Below are 18855 nucleotides of genomic sequence, written 5' to 3'. Positions count from 1 at the left end.
GTTAAAATAAGTGTTGCATTATTTATAGAAAATGTAAGTAATATCTTTATGATCTTTGGTGTTTTTATGTGTCATGACATCAGAGGTTTGTGTCTCACCTGTGGTACAGGTGCAGCAGATATCCTTCAGCTCAACAGTAGCTTTGTTATCTTCATTATTGTCATCATCCTCGTTTTCATCTTCAGTGTAATTAGTGCTGAGTTGCAGCTGAGAGCTGTGGCCCCTGGGAGCCCCGCCTCCCACCTGCTCTGCTCAGTAAACACTCAGGTGAGTTCAGTACTTAGCATGCTGAAACAAGCTGCTGAAACCCACAGAGATTGCGTAAAGATGGTTTCTTCAAAGGAGCGTTACAAATTTCTGGGAATTCCTCTCCGTCAATTCACTTTAACGACCTCATCAGTATCCAGTGCAGAGGTGGGCTCAGATGTGTTTAGCCTAGCTTAGCATAAAAGATTGGAAGCAAGGGGAAACTGCTAGCGTAGCTCCATCAAAAGAGGAAAAAATATCCACCTTCCATCAAGATTTACATGATGTCATCAAGTTAGCTACACTAACAACCAATCCATCCCAGAGTCAGTTGGGTTTAGTGAGAAGAGTCAGGGTTCAAGACCTAAATGATCACTCTACACTAACAGGACCTAGAAGCTAAAGCTGCATTCACGTCATAGCGTCCAGATAAAAATTACAGGTGGCTGAGTCAGAAAAAACGTACACATCTCAGAGATTAGGAATTTCTGACATCCACTTGATGAAAAGAAGTACACAAGTGTCAACAAACCTCTGTAAAGATTCCTGCAAAGCATCCAGTTACATTTAGAAATCAAATATTAACACAAAAACAGTTGATTCAGATCATTTATGGGAAGCTGTAGACTGTTAGTATCTGATTTTACTTAAAAACCTACAAATATGTAAATACATAGTACACATAGCTAGAATAAAAACACATCTGGCAGTAAGTATGAATGACTTGTGAAATAGCTACAGTATACTATATATATATATATATATATATATATATATAGTTTCTCATAATGTATATATATATATATATATATATACATTATGAGAAACTGAGCTGTGTTTTAACTTCTGGTATTAAAATGTAAGTCATGTTCATCAACTGTTATGTCAGACATGATTTTGTAGTAAAGAGGTTACACCTTGCACAAGAATATATTTCAAAATATAAATGATATTCAAAATATAATAATAATATAAGATATAATATAATTAAACAGTATTCTGCTTTGGTCTCACGCAGTTATTGCAGTTTATCGTTAACTACAGTAGCTCTGACAGGTAGACTAAAGGTACAACAGCAGGTCTTGTGGGAGAGCTGGTTGTCCTGGAGGAAACTCTCTGAGGGAAACAAGGAGGCTGGAGACTGAGGAGCAGATACAGCTGGATCAGTCTGAGGCTGCAGAAGAAGAATTTGTTTTCAGGCTGAAGACGATGGAGCATCCAGCAGCAGCGAGAGGAGACGCCGGACTGCAGGACGTCCTGAGAGGACGGACTGACGGAGCTCAGAGGACGAGGACGAGCTCCAACATGATCCGAGTGTTCATCAGCTCCACGTTCACAGGTTAGAGCACTTTCGCATGTTATTCATGGTGTCTACATGCAATCATACCGAGAGCAAAATATGGTTGCTCACATTTCTCATGTCTGCATGACTGATAAGTTAAATTTGACCAAACTTGAGCATATTTTGTAAAATTTATGGATTTTTTTTTAGTAAAACACTATATATAATATAATTATAATTACTATAATTGATGCTGAGATAACTTTGGGCAACTACTTTATCCCTTTTTTTACCATTACATTTATTCTTTTTGAATATATGTCAAACATACCAAACGTCCCCCACTTCTGACTTATTTAAAAATCCCCTCCAGACATGTTTTAAGATATATTTAAATTACTCTATTTTGAAAAATAATTTGTGTCTAATACGGTTTTTCCACAAATAAGTCCACTTTCCTCAGTAAAATCCTTAAAATAACATCTCCTCTTCCTTCATGTAAGAATCTAGAATCTGTGAATCTGTAAATATTATCGATTTCTTAAGTTTTCCTGACTTGCACATAAATCATTCTGTACAGAGAAGATATATATATTTTGCAAAATCCATGTTCATGAATGCTGATACAGTTTTTTAATGCATGTACCAATTCAACCTTGCACACTATATTTTTACATTCTCTATTCTTATTTTTTTAGTTTAAATACCTGTTGTACTTAACTTTTCACCAAGCCCAGGAAAAGCAATTTAATTTCTTCATAGGTATTATTTGAAACTGAAAGGTATAAATGTAACTGTGGTGAGATGACAATAAAGGTCCTTGAATCCTAATACATCCATGCTGTAGACTCTTAGCTTCGTTAGTTAACAGGCTAAATATTTTTTATTCCTTCAGATTACAGTTTTGGTTTCCCCCCTGATCCATGCTTTGTTGCGTGTTTACATTTTTCCTACTAATGTATTCTTCATATCACTGACTGTTTCTGCTGTCTGCTTCAGATATGAGCAGTGAGAGGAAAGTCCTGCTGGAGAAAGCTTACCCAGAAGTCCTTGCTTTCTGCCGCAGTCTGGGGTTGGTGTTCGAGGTCGGTTCAATATGTTCAACATGTTTCCTCTTTTAAGTTTAAATGTCTAAGTTTAATAAAGTAGGTGATTGTATGATATACTATATAATGTGTAGATATGTACAATTTCGGTAAACATCTGCTCGTTGATCGATGAGGTCACTCCCTGTTCAGGTTGTGGATCTGCGTTGGGGGTTTCGCAACATCACGTCTGGAGATCATGAGTCCTGCGAGGTCTTCCTGCAGGAGATCGAGACCTGTAAGAGGATTTCAGCTGGTCCAGCTTTTATTGTGAGTGTTTTTCTTCCCCTAACTATAATTCTGTTTTTTCCACATAACAATATACAGCGAGATGTACAGATAATATCACAGGTGTCCTTTGAAAAGGTGGTGACAATAGTACAATTTTGAGGTACTTGTACTTTACTTGAGTATTTCCACGTGATGCTACTTTCTACATTTCAGAGGGAAATATTGTACTTTCTACTCCACTACATTTATTTGACAGCTTTAGTTACTTTTCAGATGAAGATTTGACACAATGGATAATATAACAAGCTTTTAAAATACAACACATTGTTAAAGATGAAACCAGTGGTTTCCAACCTTTTTGGCTTTTGACGTCTTACAAAAAGCAGTGTGTAGTCGGGGTCACATTTCACATGTCTATGAGTTGTTAACAGCTCCACCAAATAGTGATTTTTCCCTCTAAACTTCTCACATGCTTTCATTTCAAGAAATGTTCAAATGATCCAATATTTCAGCAAAAATCAAAGATTAGAGAAAAAGTCCAAAAAATGAAAACAGATTTGTGTATCAGAACTTTGTTTTTTCTTCTTTCCTCTCCCATTAATCATCTCACGACCCCTCACATTTATCTGCTGACCCTTTGGAGGGGCCCCACCCCTAGGTTGGGAACCACTGGACTAAACTAGCTAACTGTATATAAAGTAGTGTAAACTAGCTCCACCTCCAGCAGCTACAACAGTAACATGCTGCTCTAACACTGATGCTTCACTATTAATAATCTAATGATGTCATATATAATAATATATCAGTCAGAGGGACCAAACCACTACTTTTACTGCAATACTTTAACTACATCAAGCTCATAATACTTATGTACTTTTACTGCAATACTTTAACTACATCAAGCTCATAATACTTATGTACTTTTACTGCAATACTTGAACTACATCAAGCTCATAATACTTATGTACTTTTACTGCAATACTTTAACTACATCAAGCTCATAATACTTATGTACTTTTACTGCAATACTTTAACTACATCAAGCTCATAATACTTATGTACTTTTACTGCAATACTTTAACTACATCAAGCTCATAATTTGTCACATCACCTCACATCACAATTATTAAAATAAAAATAATAATAATAATAAATTTCCTCCTCTGGGAAAAAATTGTCTCGTTATCATTCAAAGAAACTGTATTTCTAGTTTAGGATGTATTATATCTTTTTATTGGACATTTCTTTGAGTGGAAATTAAAAGTAGTAGCATGTAATTGTGAATATAAGCCATGATTATCTTGAACTCCAGCTCGTTCTTCTTCTTCTGTCATTTTTTGATTTCCTTTATATTTCCTGGGCTCCAAAGGCTCTGCTGGGGAACCGATACGGCCACCGAGCTCTCCCTCGTCTTGTCTCTGAGAAACAGTTTGAAGTTCTTTTGTCCAAACTTTCCAAAAAACCCGAAGGCATCAAGCTGCTGCAACAGTGGTTCTTGAAGGACAACAATGCTGTCCCGCCCACCTATATCCTCCAGCCAATCACGGCTCACTTCCCCCACTACAGTGACCTCCGACCTGAGAGTGGGCCGCAGCACGACAAAGATGTCCTTTCCTGGCGTCTCACAGAGACTCAACTTTTGCAGCTCCTACGCTCTGCTGCCACGGATGCCGAGGCAGCTGGTGACATCACAGCTGAGCAGAAACAACTGTTCTACACATCGGGTCAGACAGCAGAGATGCTTCACACATCTTGTTTCCTATTTTTTGTTTTCTCAAAGTGTACTTCAGTGTTTTCTTCTTCTCGTCCACAGTCACAGAGCGAGAGTTCCAGCAGGGTTTGTGGAAGGACGAAGGCGAACCATCAGCTCTGCTCTTCATCCGAGAGATTCCCCGCCAGAAAGTGAGGGAGGGTCCAAAACGTCTTGCCAGGTTCATGGACGTGACTGCTGACGGCCTGCTGGATGCAGAAGCTCAGGGCCTCCTCACTGCCCTCAAGTCCCGCCTCTACACTGCATCACAGAAGATCCTTAACCTGCACAGCGTGGAGCTCAGCAAGGGGGGCATCGACCCGAAGCGCAAAGAGCATGCTCAGTACCTGGACAGTGTCTGCGAGCAGTTCGCCTCACAGATGAAGGCCAGGATCGGAACAGCAGTTGATTCTCCAGTGGAGGGGAGACGGAGGAAGCTGTGGGGAAGCACTGAGGAAGAAAAAGAAGATCTCTCAGACTGGGTGGTTGATGAGGTTGGGCACCATGTCGCCATGAGTGCCAAGCTGTGCAGAGGTCTACACGGGAGGGAGGGTCTTCTGGGTAAACTCTGCCTCGTCATGTGGGAGTCTACCAATGTCCGTCATGGCCCGCTGGTGGTACACGGTGCCGCCGGCATGGGCAAGACAGCTCTGCTGTGCAAACTGGCGCAGGAGATGCAGACCGTCCTGGAGGCCGGGGCTGTGGTGGTGATCAAGCTGCTGTCCTTTCATCATCCTCAGAAACCAGATGTCGACCACCTCCTCCGCAGCGTCTGCCTCCAGATCTGCCTGGCTTGTGGTTTGGCTCCACCCACCCCGCTGTCCACCAGCACACACCTGGAGCTGGTCAGGTTCTTCCAGAATGTCCTAGAAGATGTTTCCCAGCAGGGGAACTCTCTGCTCATCATCCTTGACACCCTGGATCAGCTGTCTGACCAAAATCACGCACACAAACTCCGCTGGCTGCCTGTCAACATCCCGCCTAACGTCCACCTGGTGGTTTCCATGGACACCAACAGCGAGGCGTTCGCTAACATGCGGCTAAAGTTGGATACTTTGAAGAATTTTTTTGAAGTGGAACGTTTGTCTCTTGATGAAGGGAAACAGATCATGGAGTCGTACTTGCGAGCATCGCAGCGAACTCTGACCCCTGAGCAGAGCACTGCCGTACTGCAGAGCTTCGAGCCAACCGGCTGTCCTCTTCACCTCAAACTGATTCTCTCTGCAGCCAAACGCTGGACCTCCTTCACCCTGCTGACTGAGCTACGCCTGGGTGCCAACACACAGGATATGATGTCACAGCTATTCCTGATGCTGGAGGAGAAACATGGGAGGGAGCTGGTGGGCAGGGCCTTGGGTTACATCACTTTGGCAAGGTGAGGGAACGCCATGGGAATACAGATCTCCAAAAATCCCTCAAAAGATGTTGATGTTGGTGATGATGCTAACACTGCAGTTGTTTAAGGGATGAGAAACAAAGCTACTGTAACTGTTAGATTCATAAAATACTACTTACTTTTTAAATGTTTTGTATTTGGATACAAATTGGAGGGAGCGGTGGTGGTCAAATCAAACAAAGGCTTTAAATGGCCGTTGGGTAAGCCACATTCCCCGTACTTATTGTTGCTGCACCTGTCAACCTTTCTGTTCTCACATTCAATTTACAGTAAAGATAACATGAAAGATTTACCATCAAAATTCGTTTAGTCCTTGTTTTCAGTCAGAGGTAAATAAAAGCAGCTTCTTGTTTCTATCTTCCACCTGTTGTTTTTGCCAAAATGATGACCGCTTGAGCTAAGACTACATCTACAATAACCCAAGCAAAAACTTCACGCCTCCAAATCAGCCACAGAAAACCAGCAAAGAAGAAACGGTATACTATTTTGGTTTCCGTGGGGGCCTCCTGATATTTAGTTTATTGCGAGCAGATTCCAACAGTTTGAGCAGAGAAAGGTGGTAGATAGTTATGTTTAACACTCAAGCAGTCAAAGTAGACAATAAAGATAACAACACTCGCATGCAGGCATCTGCTATTGTTGTTATTGTGTTTCCTCTTCTTCTTTTTCCAATGAAATGCTGCACTACTGCCACTATCTGTTCTGTTAGTAATATGACAGCGTTTCTACAAAGCTCTGTTTTCCTCATACACACTACAACGCTAAGCTGGTATTTTTTACATTCATGCACTCTGGAGGATGTTTTGGAAAAGCTCTGTTTTAATGGAGATGTGTTTACACATTTAGACAGCTTAGTGTGGACGTGGTGTAATTAACTTTGTGAATTTGCTGGAAATTTAATCTGTGGCTGACTTGTTTCATAATTATAATCATCATAAATATGCATGTGATGGCTACATACTACAGTACATTATATCATGCTAACAGACTGAGACTAAAGCTAACAGGTTCCACGCAGCTTTGTTTTTGTACTGCAGGGTCAAGCTAATTATCACTTTATTTATTTATGCTTCTCTGTTTGTATTTTATCACTGTATGCTTCACTTTCACAAAAGAGGGCTTTGAAGATGAGGACAAAGAGTTTGACAAACATAACTTTATTTCAGTTTCGGTCGGAGTTTCCAGAGTGTGAACTTCCACACATCAGACACAGTAGCCAACGTTAGCGTATACTCTTTTGTAACATGTAACCCCACAAAATGAGGTAGTTATTGTAAAAATGCGAACGTAAGTAGCTTATGTCAAAATGTTTTTGGTTTTGGAAATACAAAAAAAAATACAAAAAACTTTTACAACAATTTTCTTTAAACTTTCATTTAAAGGTAATTTATCAAGCAAACCACATCAATGTGAGGATTTTCTGCATTTATAAAGTACAATTACAGTGTTGATTGCATGTGTTGTATTAAACAAATGGTTATAACAGTTTCATGATCAGCAGTGCATTGTGACTCCACAGGAAAGGCCTGCTGGAGGCTGAACTGCGTGATGTCATGTCCCTGGATGATGATGTCATCAGTGAGGTGTACAGGTACTCCCTCCCTCCGACGCCCTCGTTGATCCGATTGCCCCCCCTCCTCTGGGCTCGGCTAAGACGGGACCTGGAGGACCTGCTGGAGGAGCGCTGGGTGGGTGGAGTCGCCACCATCACCTTCAACAACCGGTGAAGAAAACGGCAATAATCAATAAAACAATGAAATGTTAGATTAGTTCAAGTTAAAAGACAGGCTCACAATTTTGGTTGCACTTTTTTGGGGGCTCCAATCTAAAATCTCGCCTAGGGTGCCAACATAGTCAGGGCGGCCCTACTTCCACCACAGCTCAACAGGGAAACACTGTCCGAGGAAACACAACGAGGGAATTTGATGCTAAAAAGACTGTAAATGTGTCAGATAACCACTTGATATGACTAACTCAGACTGCTGAAGCTGAATAGAAGCTTCACATCAACTTTTGAATGACTGTGTAGACACACTGTGGATTTTGGCCTCCGTCACTTCCATTGAAAGCACATTTGAAGGATCTTTTAATATCCAGTATAAACAGGAGGAATGATTTAAAGCGAGGAAAACCTCTTTCACTGCTCATATGGACACCTGACTGCTGTTTATAGACACACTGGGAACACTGTGAACCTCCTTTGAATTATATTTAACTGCCTCTAAGTTGTGTGTCTGTGTGTATTTTCAGGCGTCTGTGTGAGGTGGTTTCAACTCGGTATCTGACGTCAGAGCGGCGGGGACGAAGCTTCAAGATCCTGGCAGAGTACTTCCAGGGTCGCTGGTCGGGGAAACTGAAGCCGGCATCTCTGCCGGGTCTGTCGCTGCTCCTCTCAGATAGAAAGGTACCAAAAACTCAGTCAATTGAGTTCAGTATTCTTTTTTGGCTGAGATGTCAAAAACAGCACTTGGATTTCCACGTTGTCCATGGTGTATTCTGATTGGTTCTGGGGTGTCACAGGTTCCGCCCCAACCGCTGTGGTTCGCTCCAGGATTGGCTAACGTCAGGAAACTGCAGGAGCTGCCCTATCACCTGCTGCATGCTGGTCTGTGGGACGAGCTGCGACAGGAGGTTATTGGTAAGATGTTGAAGTCCCGCCCACTCCCACACCTGAGGTGCATCTCAATTCCCTTTGATCGATCACTTTGATCGCTCCTCGCTCCTCATTTGAACCAGAAGTCATTCTGGTCCACCATCTCCGGAGCAAGGAGTGAGGAAGATCTCTGAAGAGCCATGAGTGAGGATACACGAGAGCAGCCTTCACTGAAGTCTTTTAGCGGCCGACACGCCCCTTTATTGGATATCAGTTACTGATTGGACGCTGCAGCTGATCGACTGATCTTATACATCACAACATCACTGAGTAGAGACAGATTACAGATTAAACTCAAGCGTATCACTACCTATATTTTATTTGTTTCTGATTCACTATCTAGTTAAAAATCTATTTTAATTGTCAGTCTGATCAACAAAAGAACCATCAACAATTTTCTTCATTTATTAGAAAGATTTTTCTTTTCATGATCTATTATTTCCCTCATTAACTAACTATGGAGTCAGGGAGAGTCTGGTTTGATACGAGTTACATTATTTCAATTTTCCCTGAAACATTTAACCTAACAAATAAATTCCAGTGTTCAAAAGATAAACTGATCGTATTCTGGGTGATTAAATAATGACTTCACAATCAGAATATCAATAAATACAGATGCAAATAATGAATAAATAAACTGAAATAAACTGCCAAACTGAGAAAAAGAAGTTATCATTGTGCACTGATGTGAATAATGAAAAACATATAAATATTAGCAAAAATGTTTCCCAACCACAAGGATGCTTGTGACAGATGCAAGGATTCACTTACACATGTTCACAATTATCTGAGTATTGGACTAAAATATTTGAAACTACAAAGTGTTTATGATGTTCCCTATAACCTGGCCGGGGGTGATAAGTGTTGATTTCTTTTTGTAAATGTCAAAAGTTAAAAATAAAGTTTGGAAAAATAATGTAAAAATTAAATGTATTGACCACAGAATAGATTTTTGTTTGCTCAAGACATCCGTCTGCGTTCTTTTAATCTGTGGAGTCGCTGTCTTGTTTTCAGGCAGCGCTGAGTGGCTTTACTGTAAGAGCAGAGTGTGTGGGGTGTCCAGTGTGATCCACGACCTGGACCAGTGCTCCCAGTACATGGACTGCACAGAGACCGGACTGGTCCGAGACACTCTAGTCCTGATCAAACCCAGTCTGGACTTCCTGGACGGTCACATGGGTCAGTTACTCTATATTCATTTCCAAGTTCATTTCCTTTATAGTATGACCTTTTTATGAGGTTCAAAAATCCTCTGAAACAACATTTAGAAAACAAAAATACGAAAGCAAATAGCATTCATTCAGTTTTCTTGTAGTTATGGGATAGTATGTCATAATTTTGAGATATTTTCTTGTAATTAAGAGAAAGTAAGTCATAATTATGACATAAGGCCTCCAATTTTTTCATCGGTGAATACAATGTGCTTCCATACAATAATGATTCTAACCAGAAAAAATAAAAATAAGAAATTAATGAAAAAGGTGAATTAGAGTAAAAACACGTCTTTTCTTCCAGATATGTCTCTGTTCTACACCGAGCTGTTAGCCAGACTGTGCTCATTGGCCACGCCCTTCCCCTCTGTGATTGGTCGGCTGTGCAGCCAATGCGAGGAATGGTTGCTGACGTGTCCGGAGCCGATCCTCGTCCCTAAATGCAGTTTCCTGCAGCCGCCAGGAGGGGCGCTGCAGCACACACTACCCGGACTGCAGGGAGGTCAGAGAGGACATCATACTTGAATGAATGATGTTTTTTATATCAAAATCTGTCTTTAATTATGTTAATTATTAGAGCATAATTAACATCGACAACATATTTCACTGGTTATAATGACAACTGCATGGAAGAAAAGAAAAATTGCAATAGTTTGAGTTTTATAGGCAACTGAATATCTTATTGTAAAATTTACCACTAAATACTTACTGATGAAATGTATCTTCTTGTTGAATTTATAGCACTTTACTCTGAAAACCAACTGTCTGAATTTATGTAGTTTGAATTCCATTTTGAGAAGGTAATTTTAGGTTGGGCAATTTCAAAGCTCCAATATTCAGAAAACTGCAATTAATGTCGTTTAGAGAATTCAAGCCAGGTAAAAAATAAAGTAAAAGTTCCTTTAACTGGACTGGTGAAATTGATATGGTATGCCATGTGAACGCAACTTCTGTGGTTCGAGTTCAGCATTTCATACATGTTTCTCTCTCCTCTCTCAACTGTCACCGTCCAATAAAGGCATGAAATGTGCAAAAGTATATTAAAAAAATATATTATTTTTATTATTATTCAGTCTTGACTTCTGTAGATGATCCAGGTGCAGTAGAGTCGTAGAGGTCGTACCTGTTGTTGTGTTTTCAGGTGTTCTCTGTGTGGACGTCAGTCTGGAGGCGGAGCTGCTGGTTGCAGGTTCAGATGAAGGTGTGGTGGCGGTCTGGAGCCTCGCCGATAAGCAACTCATACACACTCTGCAGGGACACACAGGTCAGTCTGTGTTTATAATAATAACAATAACATCAACAACTATGATAACAACAATAACAATAAAAGAACAACAACAACAACAACAATAATGATGATGATGATGATGATGATTATTATTATATGATATAAAATAAGAACCACACTATCAATAACAGTTTTTTTGTGAAATGTTCTATAGCTGCAGTTTTGTCCATCAAGGTGATTAAGAGCTCCGCCCACTGCCTCTCATTGGCTGCTGATGGCTCTCTGATGAAGTGGAGCCTGATGAGCGGCCAACAGCTGCTCTACATACCGGAGGCGGTGCCTGTTGACCCCGCCCCTTCATCAGTACACCTCCACCTGTCTGATCACCTGCTGTTTGTTTACAGCGGGACACAGGTAAGGCCACACCTCCACCTGTCTGTCCCATAGACTGTAAAAAAATAAATGGACGTAGCCACCATGACGTCACCCACTGGTTTGTGGACTCCCATTTTAAAGCCTTGAGTTTGGCATTTTCACCCTCACCATCTTGGTTTTTTGGAGCCAGAAGTGACCATATTTGGACAAGAGCGTGGAGCTGACCCTAACACTAGCTGCTAGCTGCTAGCTGGCTTGGTTAGCAAGGTGCATCCTTAATTCACATTAACTTTGAATGCTAATGCTAATAAATGCTAATTTTGGCTAGCGAAAAATAGGCTTAAAACATAATGTACTCACCGAAAAAACTGAACAACCGACTCCTTAACTTTCATGAACTGAAAACACACTGAAATAGTGACAGCTATGCTTATGCTCCAATTCTAATCTAATGCAACGTTGTTGCCGTGGTTGTGAATTGTCAATCACAATGTAGCCACACCCCGAAACATATCCTGCTTTATTGTCTATTTTACTCTAAATGGGACCATAATTTACAAAATGAACATAATGCTGCATTGAAGAAGACTTGAAACTAGCGATTTAGACCATAAACTCATTAGGAAAATTTTTACTGAGGTAATAAATAAAGTGAGAAGTAGAGTCATTTTCTCAATGACTTCCATACAATCTGACTTCTTTTTGTAACCAGTGAAGTCGCCCCCTGCTGGCCATTAAAAAGAATACAAGTTTAAGGCACATCTGCTCTGGCTTCACTTTTCAGACCAGGAGCTAGCCGTTTAATGGCACTAAAATGCCCGACATGACAGTAAAGACTGTCCAGTTAGTGGTCTAAAAGAGGTCTGGTGTTGTGTTGAAGTCTGTTCCCCTCAAATAATGTACCCCTCCTGTTAAAATTGTGTTTACGTACCAATAGAACAAACTTTTGGTACAGAAAACCAGTCCGGACCAGCAGCCTGTGGACTACTGGCATGGAATCTTGTTCTGTGTCAATAGTCAGTAAATTATTGCACCTGTTCCATAGCCGGAGCATAATAATACAGCTTGTTTATATGCACTTATCAAAACCACAAATTACAAAGTGCGTTACAACTGTACAATAATAATAAAAATTAAATACATATGCTTTTTTGTTATAACAACTTTATCTTATGTCACAAATATTGGGTGTGCTTGTTTATGTTGTTTGTTTGTATCCAGGACTTGTTTTCATGTATTTATATTCAGTCTTCATGTGAGTCTTTCTGATACTCAAACCCTCACTAATGAAACACTTCATCACTTTTTAAAAAATCTGTCCAATGACTTTTCAAACTCTCTCACCCAAAATTAACCCTAAATCTGTTACAGAACCAGGCTATTTTGGTATATGGTACTGTATATAGGTATACTGTATGTTTACTGTTAATTTTATTGGTTAGTCTTGTTTCATTTTCTTACTTATATATTTTTATTTCTTTCTTAACATGTTCAAATTAAAATCTATTCTATACTATTTTAGTCACTCAGTGTATAAAGTTCAGGTAATTTCACTGAACCGGTTTGTTTTGTTTTTCTACCTTTTGTGGTTCCAGGTGAAGGTTTGGCAGCTGGCCGGAGCTCAGCTGCTCCTCAGCAGCAGCAGCAGCAGTGATGAAGGCTCAGTGGTTCTGGGAGTTCTGGAGGATTCTGTGGTTTCTCTGTCCGACTCCGGTCTGGTCAGATTATCTCGTCCTGTTAACAAGACTCAGACTCTGGAGATTCAGCTGGAAAACTCACTGAGACGTCTGACCCTTATGAGCTCTGTTACGTTACCAAAACATAGAAAAGTGTTTGTGGTTTCTAAAGAAGGTTTCCTCTATCAGGTAGGTTTTATTCATTTATCCAGCAGTTTAGATTTCTAATCAACTTTACAGGGTGTCTCTAGATTTCTGCAGAAACAGAATAATAAACCTGCAATGCAACGTGTTCTTTTAACTTAAAAATAATCTAATTTGTGTTTATTTTTGTCCAAATAAGTTTGGAAACTTTTTAACGTCCACACAAATCAATAATGAATAAAAATGTTATTTCCATCTGATAAACAACAGCTCCCACAATAGTTTTAAAATTTTGATTATGCATGTAAATTTTGAATCAGTTTGTCAGTCAACATGTCAGTCATGCTGAGCAACAGAGCTGGGAAGGATGGAGTTATATACAGTATATCACTTTATATGTGTAAATGAAATATGAAGTAAATATATGTAATCACATTTAAATTAAGTGTTTGTGTGCACATTAACATTTTAATACAGTTTTATTTGATGTTTAATGTTCTGCCAAAATTAAAATTGAAATGAAAACTCCAATGACAAATAATTTTCAATGTACCATAATCATTCTGAAATATAACTGTTTAAGTCTCAAAATTACTGTAATGTACAATGTTAAATGGAAATTAAAATTGCAAACTGGACTTTCTGCATTTACGTCAAATTTATGTCCTATTTTTGCTCACTTCTAGTATTCTAATATCATATGTATTACATAAAAATGAAGGCTGGATTTTAAGTTTAATTTTGTCAGAAACCTAAAGTGCACACAAATGGAAAAAAACATTTAAATTTTGATAAAATTATCTAAGAAAAAAATTGTCCTTCCTGTTTGCAGATTTCCAGGACGGGAAGACACACAGTGGACGAGTTTCCTCTGGTTCCTTCTTTGCTTTCAGTGACTGAAGATGAAAAAATACTGTTAGCAGGTACGACTTCAGCTAATGAACATCTTAAACTGATTTGATATCTTTCAAAACTGTTCCCTATTATTGCTCTTGTCTTTCAAATAAATAAGTTAAAAAAAGATACTTAAGAGTGAAGTTTCTTTGTGTCCATTGACTGACGCTGGATGGTGATGGTGTGACCTCTGGGTCACTGTGTTTGTTTTACAGCTGATCTGTGTGTTCATCCTCTGCAGGCAGCGAGCGGACTCTGAGCCTCTTTAACATCAACAGAGACTCTGTGGACGGATTCCTGAACCTCCAACATGACGACAGCGTTTTGTCCGCCTGCATCTCCTCCGACTGCCGGCTGCTCGCCTCCGGAGCCGCTGACCAACTCATACGAGTACAAGATAACATACGAGATACAAATACTGCTCACTGCAGACTCTGACACAGATAGTGTTTAAATCTAAATTATTTCAAACCACATTTGATTCTGTGTTTTCTTCACACATTTTAAAATGTAAGAACTTTACTGTCAGTAAACACGTCTGTCAAAATATTGTACGGAAAGAAAAAGTTTCAGCTTAATGAATCTTATCACAAACAACTTTTTAAAAAAAGCTGAGTTGATTGAACAGCTCTGACATCTCTCTGACAGAACCCAAATATTATATCTTCTCAGCAGCAGTATTTGTGTTCCTGATATTTTTGCATGACTCCTGTTTGACAGATCTGGTCCGTGACCACCGGTGCGTTGTTGGACACTCTGTGTGGTTCAGATGCTCCTGTCACCTCTCTGGTTTTGTATGACGGCTTTGTGGTTTCAGCCTCCACGGCCGCTTCCTGTATCCAGCTGTGGAGTCTGAAATACGACACCCAACACAAACCCACCGCCCACATCCCTGCAGGCTCCGCCCACGTCGCCATCACCAAGGATGCAGACAGAGTTTTCTACGTCCGACAGCAGAGCCAGCATGAGGTCATCAGCTGGAACAACCACACAGGTCGGTGCTGGAGCCGAGCAGAGTAACTACAGGAGAGCTGCAACGATAAGTCAATTAATTAATCAGTAGATCAACAGGAAATTAATCTGCAACTATTTTGATAGTCAACTAATTACTTCAGGTTTTTTTTCATAAAAGCAAAATATTCTCCGGTTTTAACTTCTCAAATATGATTTTCTTTGTCATATATGACAGTAAATTCAAAATCTTTAGCTTTTTGACCTCTGGTTGGACAAAACAAGCAAATTTAAAAATATCACTGTTGTTTCCTTTTTCCTGTTGGATGTACAGTTTTACAAGGTTTAGTTTCATGGCTAAATCTCTGTTAAGCCAAAATTAAACTGTTTCAATGAAGAACAATTTGTCCAGCTTATTAGGTACAGCTAGCTAACACTAATGCAGTTTAATCCAACCACCCTGAAATAAATCCTTTCTTCCCGACTAACTAAAAGCAAACCTCATTTGGGAACATTTGGGAATTTTTTTGCTCGGTCTATGGCATCATTTTGGCTGGTAGGTGATATTTGTCCATCTTCCAGCTGAATGCACTGCGATGATGTCAGTGACCTCGACACCAAATGCGACAATTGGTCCAAATCACAAGCGGTCTGTTGATTTGGATATTTCATGTGAAAAGTTGTGGTAATTTAGCAAAATTGCGGGCTCTCACAAATATTGCAGAGATTTCTTGAATTTGCATTAATTATTGCGATCGCAAAATTGCACCTTCCTCGAGGGAGTGATTAACTGCAAGTCTACCTTCTTCTCTTGATGTTCCTGCAGGTTCTCTATCAGACCGTTTGGCGGTATCTGCACAGGTGTGCTGTTTGGAGTTAGCTCAGCACAAACGTCTGCTGATTTGCGGCCTGAACACCGGCACCGTCCTCATCTACCCGTTGGACCTGCCTGAGGAGACGCTCTGCATCCCCCCTCCAGAGAGCTTCTCCAGAGTGCTCTGCCTGGCTGTCAGCTCCCAGGAGAAGCACATGTCGGTGGCCTATGAGGACTCTGTGTGTCTGTTTGAGATAACCACCAGAGACAGCTTCCCCACGGTGGAGGGGCCCCTGGAGAGGGTCTCCCTGTCCCTCCTCCATGCCCCGCTGTCCTCCATGGCGCTGCTGTCCGACCGCAGGGTGCTGTACGGGACGAGCTGTGGGGAGGTGATGCTCTATGACTTTGGCAGCGGCAGTAGCTCCAAACTGGAGTCCCACCACAGTAGAGTGACCTGCGTGACGGCCAGTAACTGGGGGACGCACGCCTTGGTGGGCTCCGAGGATGCCGTGCAGAGGCTGTGGGCCCTCAACCCGCTAATACTGGACCACACCATGGAGTACAAGGTCAGAGGAAATGTGTCTTTACTTCTGAGTTACCATATATCTGCAGCCTTACAGCAATACACCCCCAGAGAGCGATTCTAGCAATTATTTTTAGAACAGCTAAAACTGGTTTAACTTTGAACCAACAATCCTGACAACAACACAAAGAAGACACAAACAAAAAGTAAGCAATTATGTCACCATTATTTTTTAGTTGTGGGTATACTATGGTGACGTGTTGTCATCATGAAATGTACATCAATACACCAAGTCTTCAGTCTGAGTTTATCTGCTGTGGTTTTGTTGATGTTCAGGGTTTTTTCTTCGAGGGTGTCCTCTCTGCTGCCTTCTCTGACAGCGACCAGTTTGTCTTCACAGGATCTCAGGACAGAACTGTAAAAGTCTGGGATGTCACCACAGGTACGTATAATTACTGAAAAACACGATTTACTCCAACAGAGAAAGGTTACTGAGAAACTGCTTACTTGACTTGAATGGAAGAGACCGTTTTTTAGTTTGGAGCCTCCTGATGTACTTTTCTACTTTATGAATTACTAAAAACATTTCCTATCATCCGATGAGTTCATATAGAGTTGTGAGGAGTTATTTCAGGTACTCCTGGTTCCAGAAGTAATGGTTACTGACAGCTGGACTCTTTTGAATGAACATAAAACTCTCCTGGTTGAATCATCAGAAGACAAGATAAACAACTGTGTTACAAAAGTACAGAGATCTGGAGAGAGCTCGGAGTAGAGCTTTGAAAGGAGCCAGCTGAGGTGGTTTGGGCACTTGGTTAGGATGCCTCGAGGACGCCTCCCTCTGGAGATGTTAAAGTCCAACTGGTAGGAGACCCCAGGGCAGACCCAGAACACGCTGGAGGGATTGCTTGTATCTTCTGACCTGGGAACACCTTGGGATCTCCCAGGAGGAGCTGAAGGGCCTTCCACGGTGAAGGATGTCTGGGTTTCCTTACTCAGTCTGACGCCAGCGTGACTGTCCCAGATGAGCAGCGGAAAATAGATGGATGGATATGACAAATTAATTAACTGTTAGCTTCTGTGTCGAATGAAAATGACGTCAATGTTACGGAGACGTCACTCATAAACAAAACTCGGCAGACATGAGGACCATGTCAGATTGAATACTGAAACAAAATGAAAATGAGTGTGAACGCTGAGTAAAAGTGTTAAAGCTTCAGTTTCTTGTGTTTCTTCTCTAGGAAACCTTCTTTACGTCCAGTATGTCTACTCACCCGTTGTCAGAATGGTGACCTACAGGAATGGCTTTGTGGCGTTATTGCAGCAGGGCTCCGTCATCAGAGCGGTGTTTCGCTGTCCGGACCACATCAGTCCGGACTTCAACCCTCTGAGGAACGTCAAGGCCCAGTATCGGGTCACCTCCAGGGAGAAGAACCAAGGCAGCCAGCAAGCCTCCACGTCAGACCTCCAGGACTTTAACCCGGCCCAGTTCAACCTGAACCTCATGAGCATGCTCAAAGCCAAACCCTCCTCCACCTGTCTCATACTGTAAAGTTCTCAGGTGATTTCTAAGAAGATAAAAACATTATTTTCACATTATTTTATTGTCACCAGGGTTCATGTACATGTTAACTAAACAAACACTACATGTTAATATACATACGCAACATTCAGTTTGAACAGTTTTTCAGTTTAAAGTCATGAATATACAACCAACTTTATTATATTTTATTATATTCATATAAAGTACACCTATAACTCTCCTGTAGTTCCTGATGCTTTCATGTAAATGTTTACTGGGCTACACTGTTATACGGAAGCTATATTACAATTACAGCAACAAAATAAGACATCAAATAAATGTAAAATCCAAACACATTTAAATAAACAAGTCACCCATGTAATAATGAACACAGAGGTAGAATAATAAAAAGTCACTTATTCAATGAGAAAATGTTAAGCTGCATCCTTTTTTTATTTTCAGGTCTATGTTTAGCTTTCACCACCAGATGTCACAATTTCATTATTTAACGAGGGTCTTCCTCATGTATTGCTACCAAGTTCATTGTTCCATGTGGTGGTTTGTTATATGACGTGTGGTACATTGGCCTGTCAATCAAACCTGCCTTCAAAGTCCCTCCCTGTTCTTCTTAATATATCCGCAGTCCTGCAAGATGACAGTCATTTGACCGGCGAACACAGTCTAAAGACGTCAGCAAGATTTTACATTTTTATGCTTTGGTTTGTTATTTGAAGTTAAAGAGAAAAAACTCATTACAACAAGTATCAGCTCTTCTGCTGAACACACTTCACTACATTTTACTGACCATGTTGACTTTTACTGCAGTTTTCAAAACTGCTGTTTGACTTGAACTCAGTCTTTTTCCATTACAGCA

The 18855-nt window shown here is 40.6% G+C and overlaps 1 protein-coding gene and 1 long non-coding RNA gene across 2 annotated transcripts; one reads left to right on the top strand and one right to left on the bottom strand.

Annotated features, from left to right (window-relative positions):
- The first annotated feature begins 223 nt into the window (after positions 1–223).
- On the top strand, positions 224–18584 carry nwd1 (NACHT and WD repeat domain containing 1). The gene is given in 20 exon segments (XM_042415674.1): positions 224–267; positions 1314–1585; positions 2528–2613; positions 2767–2883; positions 4214–4600; positions 4603–5969; positions 7510–7713; positions 8241–8394; positions 8511–8628; positions 9658–9822; positions 10159–10356; positions 10996–11118; positions 11297–11496; positions 13053–13322; positions 14110–14200; positions 14413–14561; positions 14892–15165; positions 15949–16502; positions 16796–16901; positions 17701–18584. Coding segments are annotated over 19 exon segments (5004 nt in total). The 5' UTR covers positions 224–267; positions 1314–1455; the 3' UTR covers positions 18012–18584.
- Positions 7624–11892, bottom strand: LOC121899907. Its single transcript, XR_006096818.1, has 3 exons — positions 11818–11892; positions 10978–11102; positions 7624–7701 (listed from the first exon to the last, which is right to left on the bottom strand). It is a non-coding gene; the product is annotated as an uncharacterized LOC121899907 (long non-coding RNA).
- Positions 18585–18855: the final 271 nt, after the last annotated feature.

This window comes from Thunnus maccoyii, chromosome 7 (assembly GCF_910596095.1).
Source record: "Thunnus maccoyii chromosome 7, fThuMac1.1, whole genome shotgun sequence".
NCBI lineage: Eukaryota > Metazoa > Chordata > Actinopteri > Scombriformes > Scombridae > Thunnus > Thunnus maccoyii.
Note: the sequence above shows the minus strand (reverse complement) of the source record. Positions and strands in the feature narration are given on the sequence as shown.